The sequence below is a fragment of the Peromyscus leucopus genome, chromosome 1 (assembly GCF_004664715.2).
Source record: "Peromyscus leucopus breed LL Stock chromosome 1, UCI_PerLeu_2.1, whole genome shotgun sequence".
Classification (NCBI taxonomy): domain Eukaryota; kingdom Metazoa; phylum Chordata; class Mammalia; order Rodentia; family Cricetidae; genus Peromyscus; species Peromyscus leucopus.
In genome coordinates, this window is record NC_051063.1 from 119976626 (window position 1) to 119997624 (window position 20999).

The 20999-nt window shown below is 45.2% G+C and overlaps 1 protein-coding gene across 3 annotated transcripts in view; it reads right to left on the reverse strand.

Annotated features, from left to right (window-relative positions):
- Positions 1-6225: 6225 nt before the first annotated feature.
- Positions 6226-20999, reverse strand: part of Ctxnd1 (cortexin domain containing 1) — a 50617-nt gene continuing 35843 nt past the window's right edge. For 2 of the 3 annotated variants that reach the window (XM_037197700.1, XM_028873836.2), the window contains one exon: positions 9266-9397. Coding sequence is in view for 2 of the 3 variants with exons in the window: in XM_028873836.2 (XP_028729669.1) it covers positions 9362-9397 (36 nt within the window). In the remaining variant the exon portion in view is untranslated. Of the gene's footprint in view, positions 8246-9264; positions 9398-20999 lie in introns of those variants that run through there. The other variant, XM_028873837.2, reaches the window with a different exon arrangement.

Here is a 20999-nt window from a genome sequence, read left to right on the forward strand (position 1 = left end):
GTTCTCTGTCCTTGCTTTTGTCCAGTGAGTCAGTGTATGCTGCTCCCATGGAGACAGTCATTAATTAGTTCATCGCTTCCGGGTGTGAGGCTGAAGGCCCTGATGGGGTTCTCCATCAGACACCTCAGGCCTTCAGTACTCCCTGGGATGTGGGAAGAGGGTGGCCCCTGAAGTATTCTGCACCCCCCCCCAGAGAGATGCAACCAGTGTGTGTGTGTGTGTGTGTGTGTGTGTGTGTGTGTACATGCATGTGTGAGCCTGGAAACAATACACATGGGGTGGGGAAGTATTATAGAGACTTAAAGCGCCAAATCTAAGTGCTGGTTATCTGGCAAAACTCTCTCCTCCTGTGGCTATCACCACGGAACCAAGTCCTAGGTGCACACCTGAGCCAAGGCTAGGATGAGCAAGGGTCCTGGTGCTCACCTTTCTCCTTCATACCCACTGGAGCCCAGAAGCAGCACTGCCTGAGGTCCTCTGTTCTCACCCACTCTACGCAGGATCCTTGGCCCAGTTTCTGAGTGATCAAAGAGGGTGCCTGTGACTCTTCTTGGGCTAGATGAGTGGGAATTCAGGCACGCTAATGAGTAATGCCATTCAGTAGCCATTTATGAGCTTTGTAACTTTATGACCTTCCTGAGTCTTATGAGTTTCCTGGGCTCCCTGTTTTGTTTCCTGAGTCTCATAACCCTCACCCCTACCTTCCCTTTGGAGGAAATCGCTACACAACACTCCACCACTTCCTCCAGCCTTCCCCTCCCTCTTCTGAAATGTTCCTTGAGCCTTAGAGAGGATGATATAGATGCCTGCTTATTTTCTTCCACTTCTATCTTAGAATTGGGCCACTACATCACAGCAACAGTCACTGATTCTCCAGTTTGACCCCTCATGAAACCCCATAATAACTCCTGCCCACTGCAAAAAAAAAGAAGTTTCCCTGCATGATAGAAGCTGATCGGTGTAGTCATCTAAGGATATGTGCACGAATCTTTAGAAGATAATTTGATGGGCACATATTTCTGTTTAACAAACAACAGCAGTCACCTCCACAACTGCTGGGATTTGCCCTGGCTCACAGTTTCTAACATAGGCTCCCTCCTATTCCAAACACAGAATAGGCCTTAAATCTATTTAGAAGGTGGTTGGTTGCATTTATAACAGTCATTCTACTATTGAACCAGTAGGCACATCTTGCCTGGCATGTTGATAGCATGGTATACTAGGTACTAGGTCAATAACCAGGTCAGTCTCAGCTTAATTTCTCCAGGTGCTTTAGCCAAAGTATGTGGTGTTTTCAACAATACAGACTTAACATCTACTTGGGGCATGCGACCTACAGCAGAGGCAATAGATTGTATGGATTATGGTGTCCTAGTCACTGCCCCGGCCAGCAACTTGTAGGGAATGTAGAAGCTGCAGCCTCCCTCAACTCTGTTTCTGCATCTGCCTTGCCCCCCCTCCAGAAACGACTGGCAAAACTGTAGTATAGAATGGATTTTCAAAGGCTTAATTTCAGTAACTGACATACAAAAAAAAGCAGTATCTGTCCCTTTTCTATTTTATTTATTTTTTTAAAATTGATACACAAATTGTACATATTTATAGCATATCATAAGATGTTTTGATATGTGTGTATATTATGCAGAGCCAAGTCCAGATAACCCTATATATCACCTCAAACATTACTTCTTTGTGGTAGAAGCATTCAAAATTCCCTCTCCAAGCTCATTTGAATCTGCAGCCTAGTAACCCAATGGAACTGATTTCTTTAACTGTAACATAGGACCCAGTGACCAGGTCCCCCTCTGCTCCCCCAGGCTCTGGTAACCACCATTCTCCTCTCAGCTTCTGAGGAAGCGATGGTTTTTGACTGCATATAGGACATCATGAGTACTTGTTTTTCTGTGCTTGGCTCATTTCACAGAATGACCTCCAGTTTCATCCATATCCCAATGACAAGCCTTCATCCTTTCTAGAGATGAATCAGATTCCACTGTACTCAGGTACCACATTTTCTTCATCTGCTCATCCATTGATGAATATTTATAAGTTTTCCAGCTCTTGGCTATTGTGAATTGTGCTGTAATCAACATGGGAGTAGAGTGCTTTGAAATATTGCATTTCCTTTAGATATCGCCCTAATGTGGGATCATATGGCATGCCTAGTTCTAACTTTGTGAGGAACCCCCATGTCGTTTCTATTATATCTTCCAGCTAATGGTGTGTGACTCGTGAAATTGAGTTTTCCACCCCTGTAATAAATAAGAATCGATGTTCTGGATTGGGAATCACCAGCACACATGGTGGGAGTCCGATAAACTGGAAGATGGCGTTGTGCCATTTGGGGCCTGTTAGGTGAACCAGTGTACAGAAAAGGGGATTGCTGCACTGTCAGGCAATTTTTCCCACACCCTAGAAGCTATGGCTTTACTGCTACCCCACAGGGGCAGAGGAGACTCACTCCAGAGCCCAAAGATTCATTGGGACACTTGGTACATCTGGTGCCCTATGTCCCCATTCTGGAAGTCTAGGGTTAAATTCCTAATTAGTTCTATGGAGACTCCAGTGCTCTTCATCTTGGGACTACAGATCCAGGAGCTCCTGTGGCCCTCTTCTGGGAGTTCTAAAGTGCTTCCAACTAGACCTGAAGGCCCCTTTCTGAGTTCTTTGGGCATGTATTAACTCAATAAAAGCAGGACTAGGATTTGTCTCCTCTCTCAATGAGGGACTATGCAGGGGACGTGGGATAGGAGGGGAAAGACCAAGACTACCGTCCATCCCAGGCCTCATGACCACTAAGAGGAGGCTCTGTAGCCTCTCTGCCTTGCACTGGCTACATTCCAGTGTAAGGTCTGCCTGGGAATGAGGCAAAATTGACATTATCTGGGGCAATATGGTGTCCACAGGACTGTTTCCTTAGGATTAGTGTTTGCCTCCCCTTCTTAGCAGAGTTCCTGATGGATGCTCAGTGTTGCTTGGGGTGGGCTGTGCTGGTTAATTTTTAGTTACTCCAGTGTGCCGACATACATAGATCCTATTACTCAGCAACCCCATCCTTTAGTGTCTATTATTTTTGTCAGTGGAAGACTGAGAAAGGAGGCAAAAGGTATCTCCAACTCTTGCCCTACTGGCCTGGAATTGTGCAAGGATTTCAACCATCTTAGGCAGGTGCCCTACCACTGAGCTATATAGTCCAGTCCCAGGCAAGAGTATTAGATGTACCTGTGGCACAGCTCCTTTTGCCTGACTACCCTGCAGCAACTCCTGCTGGGATCGGGTTGTCCTTCCTTGTCTCTTCAGGCTTAGGTAAGTCTGATGTCTCATTGAGGGCTGTCCTTGGTATCTGCCATTCTGTTTCCCTGAGCTCTACCCAACCTCTGTGAATGGACTTTCTTTAACTCTATTAATATTTCAAGTGCACCCTCTCGCTCCTGCTAGCCACTGACAGTTACAGAGAGCCTTCCCTGGGGGAGGTGGTGGTGGGGGGAGGGGGAAAGTCTTAGTCGATGACTGTCAAGGACTTATGGAATCAGCGCAGATGGGCAGAAGCAAGTATGATGAGTCTGTCTGTCCATCTGTGCCAGAACAGATGTAGGAAACTCAATGTGATCACTTCTCAGTAGCCTGGGCCATCAGCTACAGAGACTATTATGGATATTATCCATCCTACTTAGCAGGGCCAGTCCTCAATAGCAATGGGACAGGGACTCATTCTTGTGGACAAAAGGCTTTGCAATTATTTCCGCTTGGTGCTTGAAAAAAGGACCGGCCTCTTTTGGAAACCTCTGGAGTCCCAGGGGCAATTCCGTGGGGTGGAGAGCCACTTGTTTTTCATTCCAGCAAGGACATGTGGGGCGAGGGGCAAATATCATTGACAGAATGCTGGCCTCACTTGTACAAGGCCATGAGTTCCACACCCAACAATGCAATCACTCCAGCAAAACAAATCAGCATGTGGACATTTGAAAACTAATTGGAAAAGTAAAATGGCTGTCATGGCAATTTATAGGCCACACTGGGGCAGCTGGGTCCCACCACTTACATCAATCAACCTCTGAGCATGCTCAGGGACCACCTTCCTTCTGGTGGCTATCATCTGGCTTTCTTGTTTCTAAATGTTTTTATTACCCCATTTGTCTCTGGGACACCTGGGCCCTCTCTGTGGCCTACCACACAGATGGACCCACTGTTGCAGTTCAATGGGCACGAAAGGACGACTATGCATCTGCCTTTGCTGAGAGCGTGAGATAACACATAGGGACTCCACACAGCACATCACTGCAGCATCTTGAACCCAGCTACTAGATGCCATTCTCTAAGGACTTCGCCATCCATTCCCTGCCATAGAGAGTGTGCCTTCTTCTCTGGCTTGTAGCTGGCTCTACAGCCCTCATTTCCTCCAGCCTCTCTTCATCTCCTCTCTGCCAACGTCCAGCCGTCAGCACTAATATTTTGCTGCTGTGTTTCCTTCTCTGTCCATAACTACAGGCTTTCTCTCAGCTCGCAGAAACTTATGAGGGTGCTCTGGTCCCTAAAGGACCGCTTCCTCCATCCTTCAGAAGAGAAAGCACGAGAGAAGGAAAACTGGAAATTCTTCCACCTTTCTCTCGCCTTCACATCATCAAGTGACAGAGATGGGGGCCTCCCTTTCCTTCTTTCGAGAAGAGGTGTGCTAGAAATCTTCCTTCTCCCCTCTCCTGAGCAAGCCCCAGGCTCAGCACAGCCTCTTCTGTCTATCTCTTCTCAGCACGTGTATAATGGGAAAAGGAAAGCAACAGTAAGTATTTGCCGCAGGGGTCTGCATTGTTCCACGCATGCACAAGGGAGGGGACTCTTCTAAAAACAGACCTTAATCATGGTAAAGGTGGAGGAAGCTGGGAAATTGGCTCAGTAAGCAAAGTGCTTGCTGTGTGAGTGTGAGGGCCTGAGTTTGAATCCCCAGAGCTCATGTGACAGAGCGTGGGCACAGCAGTGCACATCTGTAATTGCAGTACTCTCGTGGGAGACGGCAGGCAGAGAAAGGACGATCCCTGAATTCTTGTTGGCCAGCTAGTTTGGGGTAGAAAGTGGTGAACAGTGAAGAAGAGACTGTCTCACACAAGGAAGGAGCAACACTCAAGATTGTCCTCTGACCTCCACACATGCTTATATTCACACACCAGAACGTGTACACGCCATTCACCCACATCCCCCCTCTCCTTCTCTCTCTCTTCTCTCTCCCCTCCCCTCCCCTCCCCTCTCCTCTCCTCTCCTCTCCTCTCCTCTCCTCTCCTCTCCTCTCCTCTCCTCTTCTCTCTCTCTCTCTCTCTCTCTCTCTCTCTCTCTCTCTTACACACACACACACACACACACACTCACGAACCACCACCAAGCACACAGATACAAACAAGGAGAAGAAACATTGTGAAAAGCTGCTTGTGAAGGGATTCTGGTTGAATGAGTGTCTGAAGCTACACAGCCAAAGGTACTTATGGACAGCTTGCAAGAGGATGAACAAGTGAGCAAGTGAGTAAGGACATGGGCACGAAATAGAAACCGCTGCTTTGTTGCCTTCTCAGAAGCTTGGCTCTGGAGGGTGGGGGTGGGTTTTGAAATCACCTCTTTTCTCAAATGTTATTTCCCCTTGCCATGAAAACAGCACGAAGAGATAAGGTGAAAAATACTAAGGGGTCTAGGTTTGGCAAGTTGTCTGAGACCAGGGGCCCTAGGCAATGCTTCTTAAACAGGGGTGTGCAACCATCCAGGAATCTGGCTAACCTAGGTGCCTGGTGGGCCCAGGCTGTCTAGTTTGATTCTAGTCTGCCTAGTCTGCAGATCTGGGGGAGGGAGGAGGGAGCTTCTAGCAGGTGTGGTTTGCCCTCAGCAGGCAATCTGAGAAGCACAGCTTGGGGCATCCCATTTTCCCTCCAGAGAGCTCCAATAGGAAGTCTTCAGAGCTCTTCAGATCTCTTCTTCCTGTGCTGTCATTAATAGCTGGGAACAGGCCCTGGTTGACTCTGTAAACCCATCCTAACAGGTCCCACAGAAGTGCCTGCGGTCTGTGAGGTAGGTTTCTGAGGAAGGCTTGGCTGGAGGTAACAGCTCATAGCCATGTTTGGGGCCTGTGCCAACTGTCCCTTTGTACATCCCACTGTGTGTGTGTGTGTGTGTGTGTGTGTGTGTGTGTGTGTGTGTGAGAGAGAGAGAGAGAGAGAGAGAGAGAGAGAGAGAGAGAGAGAGAGAGAGAGAGAGAGAGAGACTGGACGTGCCCGGGAAAACCACCCCGACATCATCTGTTCACTTTTAGGGGTCACCTAGCAGTGACAGTGCTTTGGAAACCTTTCCCCCAGGTAGCCTGAGGTGCATAGGAACCCATGGCTTGAGTGTGGGTGATGGAGGAGGTCTGATGTCCACAGCACAGGTCTCTTTTGATAGGGCAGCAAGTCCTACCCTGGAAGGACACAATAGAGGCAGCTCCCAGACGTGAAAAAGCTGACAATGGTGATGGTGTGTGTCAGTGGACCCCGGATGCTGTGGTGTCACGTGTAGAAGAGGCCACTGTGAGTGTCCCGCCGGCCGGTGCTGGGAGCTCTGGCTCTTGGAAGGCAGGGTTCTTTTCCTAGGGTGAGAGATTCAGGAAGGGATGCTCCTGTTTGCTCATGCTCTCCCGTCTTATCTCCGCAACAACCTTGTGAGGTAGATGTTACTCCCCTGTTTTATAGATGAGGAAATTGGAGCTCACAGGTGCTGATTTACTTAGGGGTCATAGAACGAGAACACAGGAGTTGAGGCTGCTGGTGTGTGTGTGGGGGGGTGTGTGCTGCAGGCTCTGACCCAGAATCCTTGCAGCAAGGTCATAGTAGGTGACAGTGTGTGGGAGAAGAGGAGGAAGGGAAGACAGGGAAGAGTGTTCACCAGCAACCTAGTCTCAGCTCCCACTGTAGCTTGGCTCCTTTCACTGACAGACAGACAGACAGACTTCCCCTTCCCATCTTACAATGAGGAAACTGAGGCACCTAGAGGTGACATGACTTTCTCAAGATCATACAGCCTTTGAGTAGCTGAAGCAGGACTAGAACCCAGATCTTGCCTGGAGCTCCTGGAATGCAGGGCTTCTGAAGGTTCCTGGGTGAAGTAATTTGGGTGAGAACATTGTGGAAAAGTTAAATAGATAAAGAAAAGGACTATATTCAGTCATGACCTACAGAGTATACTCTCAGTCACAAAAAAACAGCCACGATATTTTGAGAGGCAGAAGGTATCTGAGCTATCATATGAATCAATGCAGCATCATGCGTACGGTGTGAATTACTAAAAAATTTCTTGTAAAAAAGACTTGAAGAAATATATCAAAATGATGGCTTCTGGGAAGTCAGACTATAAGTGCTTTTCACCTCCCGTTCTTCTATTTATAGTTTTCTTTTATTATATTTATATTTCTTCTATATTTTCCCAAGTGTCTAAAATGCACATCTCATTTTTAACAGGAAAAATATACCCCTCTATATTTTAGTTAAAAAAACAAAACGAACCCCGTTTGGAAGTAGCTGTGTGCGTTGTGAGAATTTGCCGAAGACCCCTGAATTTTCCATTCTTCCTGCCCCTCCACTGCTAGGCTGTAGGTAAGGGTCCTGGGCTCTCAGCAGCCTCTCTGTGCTGTGCATTTGAAGGGCAGTCTCCTCCTGACCACTGTTTGCAGATCAGAGTGTCTGTTCTTTGTTCAGTTTCCAAAGGTGCACAGGAGCCTAGACAGGGGACCATCACCCTGCAGTCTCCCAGTGGAGTCCCAGGATGGACCCCACTTGCCTGAGTCATGGCTTAGCACTCTTCTCCCCAGGTTTCCCCAAACTGCCTTGCCTCTAGCATGCTGGCATTTCCCTGTGGTGATCATGTGAGAGCGGATAAGGTGAAGGTGAGCCTTCTCCATCTTTGGGTGGCCGTAGCCACTTCCAGCCTCCAAGTGCTTGGAGGATGTTGAACAGGGTATGAAGATGTGCATCCTGGGACACTGTGACTTGTCCTATGCCTCAGTCATCCAGGTGCTGCTCTTCCCAGGTGGACGTGGGGATGGCACTGTAGGGGTCCATGATGACCTTGGCACAGCGGATGATCATGACTACAAGGAAGAGGCAGAGGAAAACGAAGCAAGCCAAGGTCAGCCCCTTGTCCACATCCACATAGACCGGCTCAGGAGTGGGTTCCTCCATCCTGCAGCAGTGACTATGGCCTCCCGGGGCTCCGGCCTGACTGGTACCATTTTCTACCCCTGTAGAGAGAGCCAGTCAGTGAAGAAGTTAGGGTCACTTGTCTGTGTAAGTTACCTCCAAGGACAAGAGTTTACTGCTGAGGACCCCCAACTTAGGGGCACTCGTGGTCACAGCCCAATACCTTGTAAGCAATCTTTGTTTCCAGCAATGTGCACCCCAGGGTGGTAGTGGTGGTGTGACAGTGAGTCTCAGCAGGACATGGGTGGAATGGGCTGAGGGACCACCTTGAGGGCAGTGCCCTGTAGCTACCTCCAATCTTAAAGCCCTTCAGGAAGTCATGAGGGCAACACTCTCCACTCAACAAATGTAGTGGCAGAGCATGATCAAAACACTTTAAAAAATGGGCAGAGGGTATTTCTTAAGTATTCAGTAGAACCTGGATTTCTAAAGAAACTGACGGCTAAACAGCCAGTAGGAACAGAAAAGAGTTGCCGCTGTAGAGCAGTGGGAGGCAACGGGACCATATTCTTCCGGGGACTCCCCAGGGCTTGTACTGGGGCTCAGCCTTGTTTTGAAAGATGTGTTGGGGACAGAAGGTGCAACATTGGAGCAGTCAGGTAGACCCCAGTCCTGTTCTGCTGCTGTAACGGGTCTGGGCAGCATCCCTCAAGCACTTAGGGGTGCTTTACAGACTTTCAGGTCTAATGCTCTCCTTGCTAAGTGCAGGCAGCCATACCTGAATTATGGAGACCTGTGCATTAAATAAAATTGATCCTGTGTTTGAAAATCCAGCACAACCTCTGGCCCTGGGACTAGCCAGTTAACAAGTAGATGGGCTGACACAGGATTGGGGTGGGGCAGGAGAGGAGGACTAGCTCAGTTCCTAGAAAGGCCAGTTGCAGAGCACAGAGCATGCAGATGAGAGGCCTGCCCAGCTCTCCACACAGGCTCATTTGGTAAATATGGAAGCTTAGCTACAAAGCGGGTAAATGACAGCCAGCATCCCACACCCCAACCTCAAAGCATCCTCACTTCCCCTTAGACCATCTCTGTCCTCAGCCATCCCTGGACCACTCACCTGCCAGCTGGAGTGGTCACCACTTCAGGAAGACCCTGGGTTGAGCTGTTCCAGGAGGCAAGATGGACAGCTGAACATCACAGCTTGAGCCAATGAGTCAATATGGCTTCTCCGAGAGCAGAGCTGTAGGTGGCTGGAACAGAAGGACAGAAGACTAGTTGTTTCTGGAGACTTCTACCCCACGTGAGACTATGGCTGGCCAGGAAGAAAGAGTGCCCTGCAGCCCCTCCACACATTCCCTGGCTCATGATGGATTTTCTTTCTTTCCTTTTTCCAAATTAGTTTTAGTTTTTGAAAACTGCATACAAAGAAATGGGTTTCATTGTGGAATTTTCATAGACACTTTGCTTTGTTTCCCCCATCTTTCCCCCTCCTCTACTGCTCACCCTGACCCCTGGTGCGATGACCCTATTGTGATTTCATGTCACATTGGTTCTATTACCTTCTTCCCCCCCCACCCCCAGCCCTTCTTTATGATCTCTTTCCTCCCCTTCCCATTGTCCCCTTTGAATTTCATGCCCTATACCCAAAACTCCCTATGTGTATACACATATATACATAATTAAAATTTAAAATTAAAGTCCTAGAAAAGAAAATACATAGTATTTGTCTTTCGGCATTTTGGATACTTCAGTTAACATAATGGTTTCCAGTCATGTCCATTTTCCTGCAAAGATGATAATTTCATTTTTCTTTATGGCCAAATAAAATCCTTTGTGTGTGTGTCCCATGTTTTCTCTGTCCATTCATTTGCTGATGGACATCTAAGCTGGTCTCGTTTCTTAGCTATTGTGAATGGCACAGTAAATAGGGATGTGCAAGTATCTGTGGTGTATTGTTGACTTAGGGTCCTTCCTTACATGTCCAGGGCTTTTTAAACTTTTAAGTTCTGCCAATTTGGGGGGAAGATATCTCCAGAGGTCTTTTTCTCAATATTCTCAAACATGCAGAAAAGCTGAAAGAATTGTAACACACCTATCTATCTGCTCTTCTCACTCTTGAATGTACATTAGGTAAGATGCAGACAGAGGAACTCTTCGCCCCAGAGAACTGCAGCATTCACATCAGTATCTGGAATTCACTATCTCTTCCTAGTTTCTTCTTCTTCTTCTTCTTCTTCTTCTTCTTCTTCTTCTTCTTCTTCTTCTTCTTCTTCTTCTTCTTCTTCTTCTTCTTCCTTATTACACTTTCTGTGTGAGTGTGTATACTCACACACATTCCATGGCACATGTATGGTGGAGGTCAGAGGTGTGGGAGTTTGTTCTCTTCACCTTGTGAGTTTGTGACTAATCTCAGATCATCAGGCTGGGCAGCCATTACTCTGGGCCTCTTTATAAAAGTATACTGTTTTTTTGTTTGTTTGTATGTTTGTTTTTAATAAATGGAGAATTTCATTGATGAAGAGACTGGCAGGCAGGGAACAGACATTTTTGGTCTCAGAGTGATATCACAGTGGCACTTGGGGCAAGCCCAGGATTCTGTCACCCCTCCCTAAACTTCAGGTCCTGCAGCTAGCATGGTCTCCACATGGCCACCGGAAGGGCTTTCTGAGAGAAAGAAAATGCTAAGCTTTCTGCTCCTGGGTTGCAGAGCAGAGCTGAGTCCTCTGGTTTTTCAAGAGCTGACTGAAGTTCTAGGCAAGTGGCCTCAGGTTAGTATCAGATAGTTTGTACATTGCAGGGTCAGACCTCAGCAGACTCACCTTGTGACCCTCTCCTGTTTTGTCTGGCCCTAGATCTTGGAGATTCCCCCCAGGGGAATATTATCAGTATCTCCTGGTCCAGGGGCAAGTGCCAGGAATGTGGCTTCAAAGAGGTAGATTCCCCCATGCTACCCTCCAGATGGGGAATACCCATTAACCTTAATTACTAGGAGGGCACAAGTCCCCGCCAGCTCTGTTTCAAAGTAAGGGCATGCCATCCAGGAAGGAATTCAACTTGGAACTCAGCTGCTGTATCCTGGGAACTGAGCTGTAGGCTTTCACAGTCACCTGCTCAGTTGGCTCTGACGTAACTGCATCCTCTTTTGACAGGGAGTGGCCTAAGCCAGTGTTTCTCCTCCATCCTCTAGCTGCAGGTAGAAGGTTCAGAACTGGTGACTCAGACCATGGTGAACAAGTAACATTTAGGCAAGAAGTGGCTTCTGGGTTGACCCTGCAGACTGGTCAAAGCTTGTAGTGTCATGTTTGGGTTATAGAAGAGCCAAACAGGAAAGAGTCCTGCCAAATGCCATGGAAAGCTAGGGGGTGGAATAAAGAATTCAAATGCAAAATCCAGGAGCAAAGTCCGAGTCAGAGGTGTAGAAAAACCTAGGGATAAGGTGGTCACAACTGAGGGAGTGGACAGACACAGGGTTTGTTCAAATTTGCATACTACTCCTGGCCAAGTTGGAGATGCTCAGGGGAGACTCTCAGCCCTTCCTCTTCACCATGACTTTTCCTCAGAGGAACCTCTGTTGGACTCATAACGGCACTGGTAACATTTACTAACATGCCAATCACTGCAATTTATACCCCACAAAGAGGTTCACTACTGCTGGTGCCGAGATTCACCGGCTTTAGGGACTTCTCCACCTTTCTAAGATACTGGTGATGGGCCCAGTGGACCAGAAGGTGACATCATCTGAGATCTTGGGAGTAAATCAGTTCACATTTATCTTTCTCTTTCCCAGCTTTAATCTCAAATGTCCCATTGACTGGACGTTCTGCCCACTTTGAAGCCTACCTGGACAAAAGTGTTTGTTTGCTTCTAATCATGTAAACATGAATTCAAACTCAACGAAAAGTTGTGAAATCAAAATCTGCTTGGTAGAGGGGCTAGAGAGATGGATCAGGCAGTAAAGTGCCCTGGAAGCACAAGGAAGGGCCTGAGTTTGACCTCCAGAACCTCACTTTAGGAAGAGCCAGATGTGAAACTTGCTGGCATGCCAGCCTAGTACCTATTTGGTGAGTTCCAGAACAATGAAAGAGAAGAGAAGAAATAAAAGGTAGACAGATCTTGAGAAATGACAACTGATGTTGTCCCCTGGCCTCTGCATGCATGAGCACACATGTACATATACGCTCATGTGGGTGCGTTCTCTCTCTCTCTCTCTCTCTCTCTCTCTCTCTCTCTCTCTCTCTCTCTCAGCTGCAGAGGGGCTAGGAATCTGTGCAGATACATTAAAACAGCCTCAGAACTTAGAATACATTTCTGGAATTTCATTTCCAATTGTGTCAATTGTAAGTGCAGGTCTGTCATGGCCCACATTTGATGAGTCTCTTTGGTTGTGTTTGCTTGCTGCTCTCTAATCATTGCTCTCGTTTTCTGGGAGCCGAGTGGTCACAAGGCAAATCCGGGCTTACTCTAGACAGTGTACGAAGGGTTAGTACTAAGCACTGATTTAAATTAACTTGAGATAACAACACATGTTAGTGTCAGAAAGTATTGTGAGCGAAACTTGCTCCAACTTCCTTCTCCTCCACTCAGACACAAAGAGCCAGAAGCAGTTTTGTGGGTCTTTGGTTTTTCATATTTGGGGGGCAGGGTCTCACTTGCTACCACAGACTGCCCCACGACCTCTACCCTTTGAGTGCTGGGATTACAGACATGAACCACCATACACACCCGGTGCATGTACCGTCTCACAAGGTCACTCTTGCTATTAGATTGAGATCCTACTACTGTGACATGCTTAGTCTTTTTGTATAATTTTTTGTTTTTAAAATTAGCATACAAGGGGCTAGTTATCATTATGACATTTTCAAAACAAGTGTGTTTCAGAGATTTTCCTCCCCCATCTTCCCACCCCTGCTACCCCTGATTCGTCCTGTAGCTCCTCCCCCAGCATCTTTTTTTTTTTAAAAAAAAAAAATCATGTACCATCTGTGTTTCTGACCACTTCTGATCCTCTCATGTCAGCTCTCTTAATCTCAATTACTTCCTAAAAACTCTACCTTCAAAACACTGTCTGCACATGGATCTGGGGATAGAGTTCAATACGGGGCAGTGAGCAGGTTGAGGGCACTGCCACCTTAGACCGGGGCTGGGTCCACCTCTTCTGGCCTCCAGATGAGAACTCATATTCGGCCTCATTCCTCCAGGCAGCAAGGGCAGAAAATGAAGGTATTGAGAGAACATGCCACTTGCCACCAGAGGGATGAGTAGCAGGCTGCAGCGACATTGTGAATTCACACAGGGCTCACACGAATCAGGGCTGACCGTGAGCATTAATCAGTTTGTTCTATAAATAGAAGCACAACTATTATAGAAGGTGACCTGTCTGAATCACCACCCCAGCTGACAGACTGGTTAAATGGATGGCATTTTCTCAGGTCAGAGGGAACCAATCACATTGTCTAGTGGGAATGCACTTAGTCTCTGCTCTCTTCTATCAGAACACTTAGCTGGACTGTCAGAGGAAGGGGATGAGTGCATAGTAACTGATGACGGAAGCCATGATGACCACTAGGACTGGGCAGAGCATGGGTGGAGGAGCTAGTGGAATGCAGTACTGTGGTCAGGGATTAACTTCCAATATCGGAACATCTCTGGTCGTTCACAGAAGCTTCCCAAGCAAGAATGCAGCATGTCACAGCATTGCCTCAGGTAAGAGAAAATAGTGTTTCTGCTAAGAGCACATGTGGCCATTGTACCACACTTTTAATCACCACACCAGTTCTCTCTCTCTCTCTCTCTCTCTCTCTCTCTCTCTCTCTCTCTCTCTCTCTCTCTCTCTCTCTTTGTTTTGTTTCTGTTTTTTTGTTTTTTAAGACAGGGTCTCTCTGTGTAACAGCACCTAGCTGTCCTGGAACTCACTCAGTAGCCCAGGCTGGCCTCAAACTCAGAGATCCGCTTGCCTCTGCCTCCTGAGTGCTGGGATTAAAGGCGTGCGCCCTCACACCAGTTCTACTGTGTGGTTTTATAATATGATGTTTATGCTGTTGGACTCTTAGATTCCTCCTTGTCATTCCACATACACAACCTCCAGCCTCTGCATGTTTCTTTTCTAACAGCTCACTACCACAACTTCCTAGACTCTTAACATTAGGTTTCTAAGGCATATGCCCCTAAGATACCCCATGTACAGAGCTGAAAGTACCTGGGAGTTGTCACCCTGGGGTGGCCCATAGCTAAAGACAGATGCTGTAAATTTGGGCAATCTAGATTATTAGTCTTGGATGGAGACACATTTGGTTTATAATTTAGACATCAGAGCACCTTGGCACCAGGAGGTGAGAATGTTTTTCTCCTGAAACTGCATGTTCACAGGGCAAGCTCAGCTTATCCTAATCCCGTGATGGTTTCTCCTGGAGCACTCTAAGATTAAGCCCCATACATTGGTTATCTCAGAAGCTGCTTTGACGGTCAGCAGACCCAAAACAGACAGACATTAGTTCTTGGTATTTGTCCCATACTGAGATGTCAAACTCCCGCTGAAAGCCAGAGGAGGAACATAATGTGTTTGTGATACCAAGTTTAAATCAGACCTAGTCCTTGACCTCAAACATTTTGGCCTACCACACCAAGTGGCAAAAATTGCAAGAATTATGACATTGACACCAGGAAATCATGCTCCAGAGAAAAGGCTAAAAATGGGATTAGACAACCTTCTGATAACATTGAAGAAATTAGACATGCCACTCACTGGTTCCCTCAGCCATCTCAGCAAAAGTCAGGGTAGAGAGGAGAGTGTCCAGAGGAGAGGCTTGCAAGACCCTTTTGTCTAGTGGAGTGAGTGAATCCCCATGACAGTCATGGGAGAGCCACCATGTTTTAAGGCACCATAGCAACAGAAGCACAGCCCGCTTAGACTAACATGGTGGACACAGGGAAATGAGAAGAGGCTGCAGGCTCCTGGAATTCTCATGCTGATGAGATATACGCTACTGCCAAGAGAAAAAGGATAGGTCCAGGAGCACAGAGAGCAGAGAGGCTGGGTGCAAAGGGAGCCCCCTAACTGGACAGCAGGAGACTCTCAGGCTTTGGAGACAGGGCAAGTTTTTCTGTTCGGGTTTTGAAATTTCTTGGGACTAATGACTCCTTTCCTCCTCCCATTTGTTTTTTCCTCTTTTGAAATGAGAAAGCATTTAACAGCGGTTTGGTGCCTGTCACACCTCTGTATTTTTGGAGAAGATAATTTGTTTTCCAGGTTCATAGATATAGAGGAATTTTCCCTGGGGTGACTCATACTCATGCCTCACCCTTGTCTTGCCGAGTTGATGAGATTTGGGACCTTGATTTGATGCTGTAATGAGCTGAAAGTTTGGGGGATGTTGGAATGGAATGGATGTACGTAGGGACAGCATGAGTCTTTGGGGCCAGAGAGTGAACTATGGTAGGTTGAAAATTACTTACCACAAATTCACACTATAATCCTTGGAAGTTGTGGATATTATAGGATAAAGGGATTTTGAAGATTTGATTATATCAAGGATGTATTTTTCTGAGTTATCTTGGCTTTAAGTAATCACGAGTATCTTGATATATAGGAGGCAGAGGCAGTTTTGGCTGTAGTAGAGGGGAAGATAAGGTGATCACAAGCCAGGACTAATGTGGCCAAGGGCCAATAAATTTTGGCAGCTTCTAGAAGTAGAAGATAAAAGGAATAGATTTTTTTCCTGGAGCTTCCAGAAGTAATCCAATACCTTGATTTTTATCCCTTAAGGTACATTCTAGATGCCTTATCCCCATAACCATAAATAAATACTTTTGTATTATTCTAAGTCACCAGACTCGCACTAACTCATCATTGGGCCAATGGGAAACTCATAGGGGAGTCTTGAAAAGTTTCAGAATAGTCTACTTTTGCTCGTAATCCTTAACGATTTGTCTTTGAGATGTCTTTCCCTATCATAGTGGTAGTCATTTGTCAGCAATTTCAAGGACATCCGTGCCCATTTGTCACTGTTTCTGTGTGGTTACAATAAGCAGCCACTGTCTGCTTTGGTTCTGCTTTGTTTAGAGTCTCAGTATGCAGCTAAGTCTGGCTAGTCCTTTAGATTCTTATGGCCAGTCTATAAAAGACACAGGCCATATCTGCGCTATTCCCCTAAGCTCAGAGAAATGGGAACAAATCAACCAAGGGTCCATGAGACCATGGTGTTTGCCCGCCAGATGAAGCATGACTCACTGGCATATTGTCAGAAAAACTGCATCTTAAAATTGAACGAGGAACTAAAATGAGGGCGGGAAGTGTACACCAGCTTTGGGCATGGACTGTGCCAGACCATGTCAGTCATACAACTGGAGAAAGAAGGAGCAAGATATTGTGCAAAGCCAAGGAAAGCCTTAGCTATGGTATCACAGAGGCTGTAGCATCAAAGTGAAGGTAGGGATGCTTGTTCGTGCAGCTTGACATGGGCCTCCTGACCTGCTGGCCCATCAGGCTGTGGAGCTCTGCCTCTACATGTGGGCAAGTCAGAGCAAGAACGCCAGGGAGAAAAGCTAGGAGATGACTCTGCTTGGCCTTGCACTAGAAGACCCTCTCCTCCAAGCAGCCTTGGGGAACTCTTGTCCCTTACAGAATCACTCTCACATATAACATATTCACTTTTATGTGACCAGTCCCACAGATGGACACGACCTTGCCACTGTTTATGAAGGGCATAAACAAACAAAACGAGTAATTCTATACAATTGTTCCAGTGTCATATGAGAAAAACACACACCGTGGAGACACCTTTGTGTGGGTGCAAATCTTGTGTGCATTGGTGGAGGACCTTGAGAAAGGGTGAATCTCCCTGTCTGTAAAATAAGGCAGGTCTATTTTAAGGGGTTTTCACATGGACTCCCACCATTGTTACCCACTGAAAGGGAGAGGACACCACTAAGCCGCACTCCAGACCTAGCCTTTGCTGACACAGAAGAAGGCTGATTCCTGTTCTGACTGGCTCCTATCTGATGCCTTCAACCTTCAACATCAAGGAGGGCTTTTCTGCCCCTAAAGTTGAGAAAACTTGATGCAAATATATCTTATGACAAAAAAGGCCATCATCTACCCAAGAATTCAATTATACTTATAAAAAGGGGGAAAAAAACAGAAGGAACATTAAAAAATAAATGAATAGTACCTTGAGCTGAAGAAAGCCTATGTCTTTAGCTTAGAAAGATCGAGCAAATGCAAGATACTTCAGGGGGAAAGAAAATCTGTTCTTCTTAATGATAGCTAATTTCCAAAGATAATCCTGTCATATATAAAAAGGATATAAAGAGGGAGGAGGAAATGGATTATCTATAGAGAGGGGGGAAACTCATTCCTAGGCTAGTGTAGATTCTCTACAGTTTACATTTGAGGACAAGGAGAGCATCTGCAGGGCACTGAGGGATAAGATTCAGTACTGAATGGGACTGTGCAGCTGTAACAGCAACAACATCCATTTCTTCAGACAGTAGAGGATCTTAAATACTCATGCATGCTAGACAGACACAATATTCATAGCATCAATAACAAAAAATTCCGTGAAGTAGTACTTCTGCTACCAAGAACAAATTGAAGAGTTCAAAAGAGGTGAAGACGTACAGAGAATTAAAACAAAACAACAAATACCCATGCAAGCAATTATAGCTTAAAGCTACAAATGTTAAAAGCAATTTTTGAACACACTTCATAATGATTTGCATCTTCAATTTAATATTATTATGACAAAAATTTGTGGGAGAGTAGTGGCAGGACATTAGGTATATTTTTATATTGTTTGAATAAGGCTAGTGGATATTACTTTTAAAATATGCTTATAAGAGTGTATATTCTGAAAGATATTTAGGCATTTAATTGGTAAAATGATAGCAATAATGTGATCAATAAACTAACAGATATTATTGTTGCTATTTGTATGTACTAGCTGTACAAAGTAGTGGGTTTCACAATGATATTTTTTAATTTTTTTTTAAATTACACTCATGATATTCATTACTTACACTCATGATATTAATCACATTTGTGGTATTCATAGATTACATTCCCAGTATTGATTCAATTATATATATATATATATATATATATAATATATTTATATATATATAAATTGTAAATGTCGAATACCATTTTTTGAAGGGGGTAGGAGGTTAAATGCAGGCTTACAGCACAATGGGAGGACCCCGGAGGCAGAATCACAATGATATTTTTATATGTGCTGCAATCTACTTGAATTGTATTCCCCCTCCATTACTCTCTCCTGCCCTCCTGGTCTCCTTCCTTTTTTTTTTTTTTTTTTTTTTTTTTTTTTTATCGAGACAGGGTTTCTCTGTGTAGCTTTGCACCTTTCCTGGAGCTCACTCGGTAGCCCAGGCTGGCCTCGAACTCACAGAGATCCGCCTGCCTCTGCCTCCCAAGTGCTGGGATTAAAGGTGTGCGCCACCACGCCCGGCCTGGCCTCCTTCTTCATCCACTTTCACATCCCTAATGGTCGGTCCCCTTTCACTGTCGTGACCTTTCTGCCCTTAAGTTCCACCTATGAAAGAAAACTTACGATACTTAGGATTTTTCTGAGTTTGGCTTATTTTGTTTAACTTGATGATCTCCATCCATTTTCTTACACATAGTAATTTCATTCTTTTTTTTTAAAATTTCTTTTAAAGATTTATTTATTTATTATGTATACAGTGTTCTGTCTGCATGTGTCCCTGCAGGTCAGAAGAGAGCACCAGATTTCATTACAGATGGCTGTGAGCCACCACGTGGTTGCTGGGAATTGAACTCAGGACCTTTGGAAGAGCAAGCAGTGCTCTTAACCTCTGAGCCATCTCTCCAGCCCCCGTAATTTCATTCTTTATGGCTGAATGAAACTCTAGTTATCTGTAAACAGTACATTCTCTTTATCCTTTTATCCCTACAACAAACAAAATGTGTGTACCAAGGCTGACTCACCTCTTGTCCATTGTAAACAGTGCAGCAATAAGTTTAGATAGTCAAGTGTATCTATTGCATGCTGACTTTGGTCCTTTCGGGTATGAAAACAGGAGTGTTAGAGTTGGATCATGTGGATAAATTCTAATCATGTAGTTCAAGTTTTCATTTATTTTAAGGAACTGCTATAAGTGATCTGCATGGCCATTGGACAATTTACATTCTCACCCTATTACAGTCCCAACTAGAGTATGAGGATTCCCTTTTCCCATGCATCCTTGCAAACATTTGTTGTTAGAGTTTTCTCAATGATGGACATTCTGACTGTCCATGGAATGAGATGGAATATCAATGTAAGATTTACTTATTTCTTCTGTTTTTTGTTTGTTTGTTTGTTTGTTTAAACAGAATTAATCTGTAGCCCCAAATGGCCCGGAACTTACTAATTACCCTAGGCTAGTCTCAAACTCATAATGATCTTCTAGTCTCAGCCTCCAAGTGCTAAGATGATATGTGTACCCCACCATGCCCAGATTTCAGGGTGGTTTGCTTTGATTTACCTGGTAGTTGGAATAATGAGTGGTTTTTTTTTTTCATGTATTGATCAATCATTTCTACTTCATTTGAAGAGTTCCTGTCAGTTCACTTGCCCACTTTTTTTTAAACTGATAATTACTGGCTCTCTTGGTGTTCAACTTTTTTGAAAGTTCTTTATGCATTGTGGATATTAATTACCTGTCAGATGAATAGCTGGTAAAGACTCTCTCCCATTATGTTGTTAGTCTTTCACTCTGTTATTTCCTTTGCTGGGTAGAAACGTTTTAGATCAATAGAACCCTATTTGTCAGCTCTTGCAATGATTTCCTGAGTTCCTGGAGCTCTTTTCAGAAAGTCCCCATGCCAACATCTGGAAGAATTTCCTCTGCAATTTTTGCTAATAGCTGCAAAGTTTCAGGTGTTACTTTAAGGTCCATTTTGAGTTGCTTTTGTACAGGGACAGAGACGGGGCTCTAGTTTCATTCTTTTGCATGTGGACATCCTGTTTTACCAGTCAGAGAGGCTGTCTCTTCTCTAGTGTAGGGTTTCAGCACCTTTTGTTTTGTTTTGTTGTTGTTGTTGTTTTGTTTTTCCAAGACAGGGTTTCTCTGTGCAGTTTTGGTGCCTGTCCTGGAACTCGCTCGGTAGCCCAGGCTGGTCTTGAACTCACAGAGATCCGCCTGGCTCTGCCTCCCAAGTGCTGGAATTAAAGGCTTGCACCACTACCACCTGGCTGGTTTTCAGCACCTTGACAAGAATCATGTGACTGTAACTGTGTGGACTTGCTTATGGGTCCTCCAGTCTGTTGTTTTCCACTACCAACATGTCTGTTTTATGCTCCTGCCATACTGCTTTAGCTACTGTGGCACTGTAGCATTGTTGAAGTCAGATATACCTTCAACACTGCTCTTTTTGCTGAGTTATTTGGCAATTTGGGGTCTTTTGTATTTACACATGAATTTTAAGACTCCCCCCCCCCTATTTCCTTGAAGAACTTCATTGGAACTTAAAAAAGATTCATTTTTTTTATTATTGTGTGTATGTGAGTGTCTGCATAAGTTTATGTGTAACATGTGTGTTTAGGTGCCTGGGGAGGCCAAACAAGGGTGTCAGATCCCCTGTAACTGGAATTATAGGTAGTTGTGAGCCACCTGAAGTAGGTGTTGGGAACCCAGCTCAGGTCCTCTGAAAGAGCAGTTCATAATCTTGTACTCTGAGCCATCTCTCCAGCCCTACATGTATTGGGATTTTAAGAGGTTGTTATGAAATAATAAATATCTTTCAGTAATGTGGCAACTTTAACAATATTAATTTTGTTGAACAAAGGAAGTATTTTGAGTTTCTAATCAGTGGTTCTTAACTGTGGATTGTAA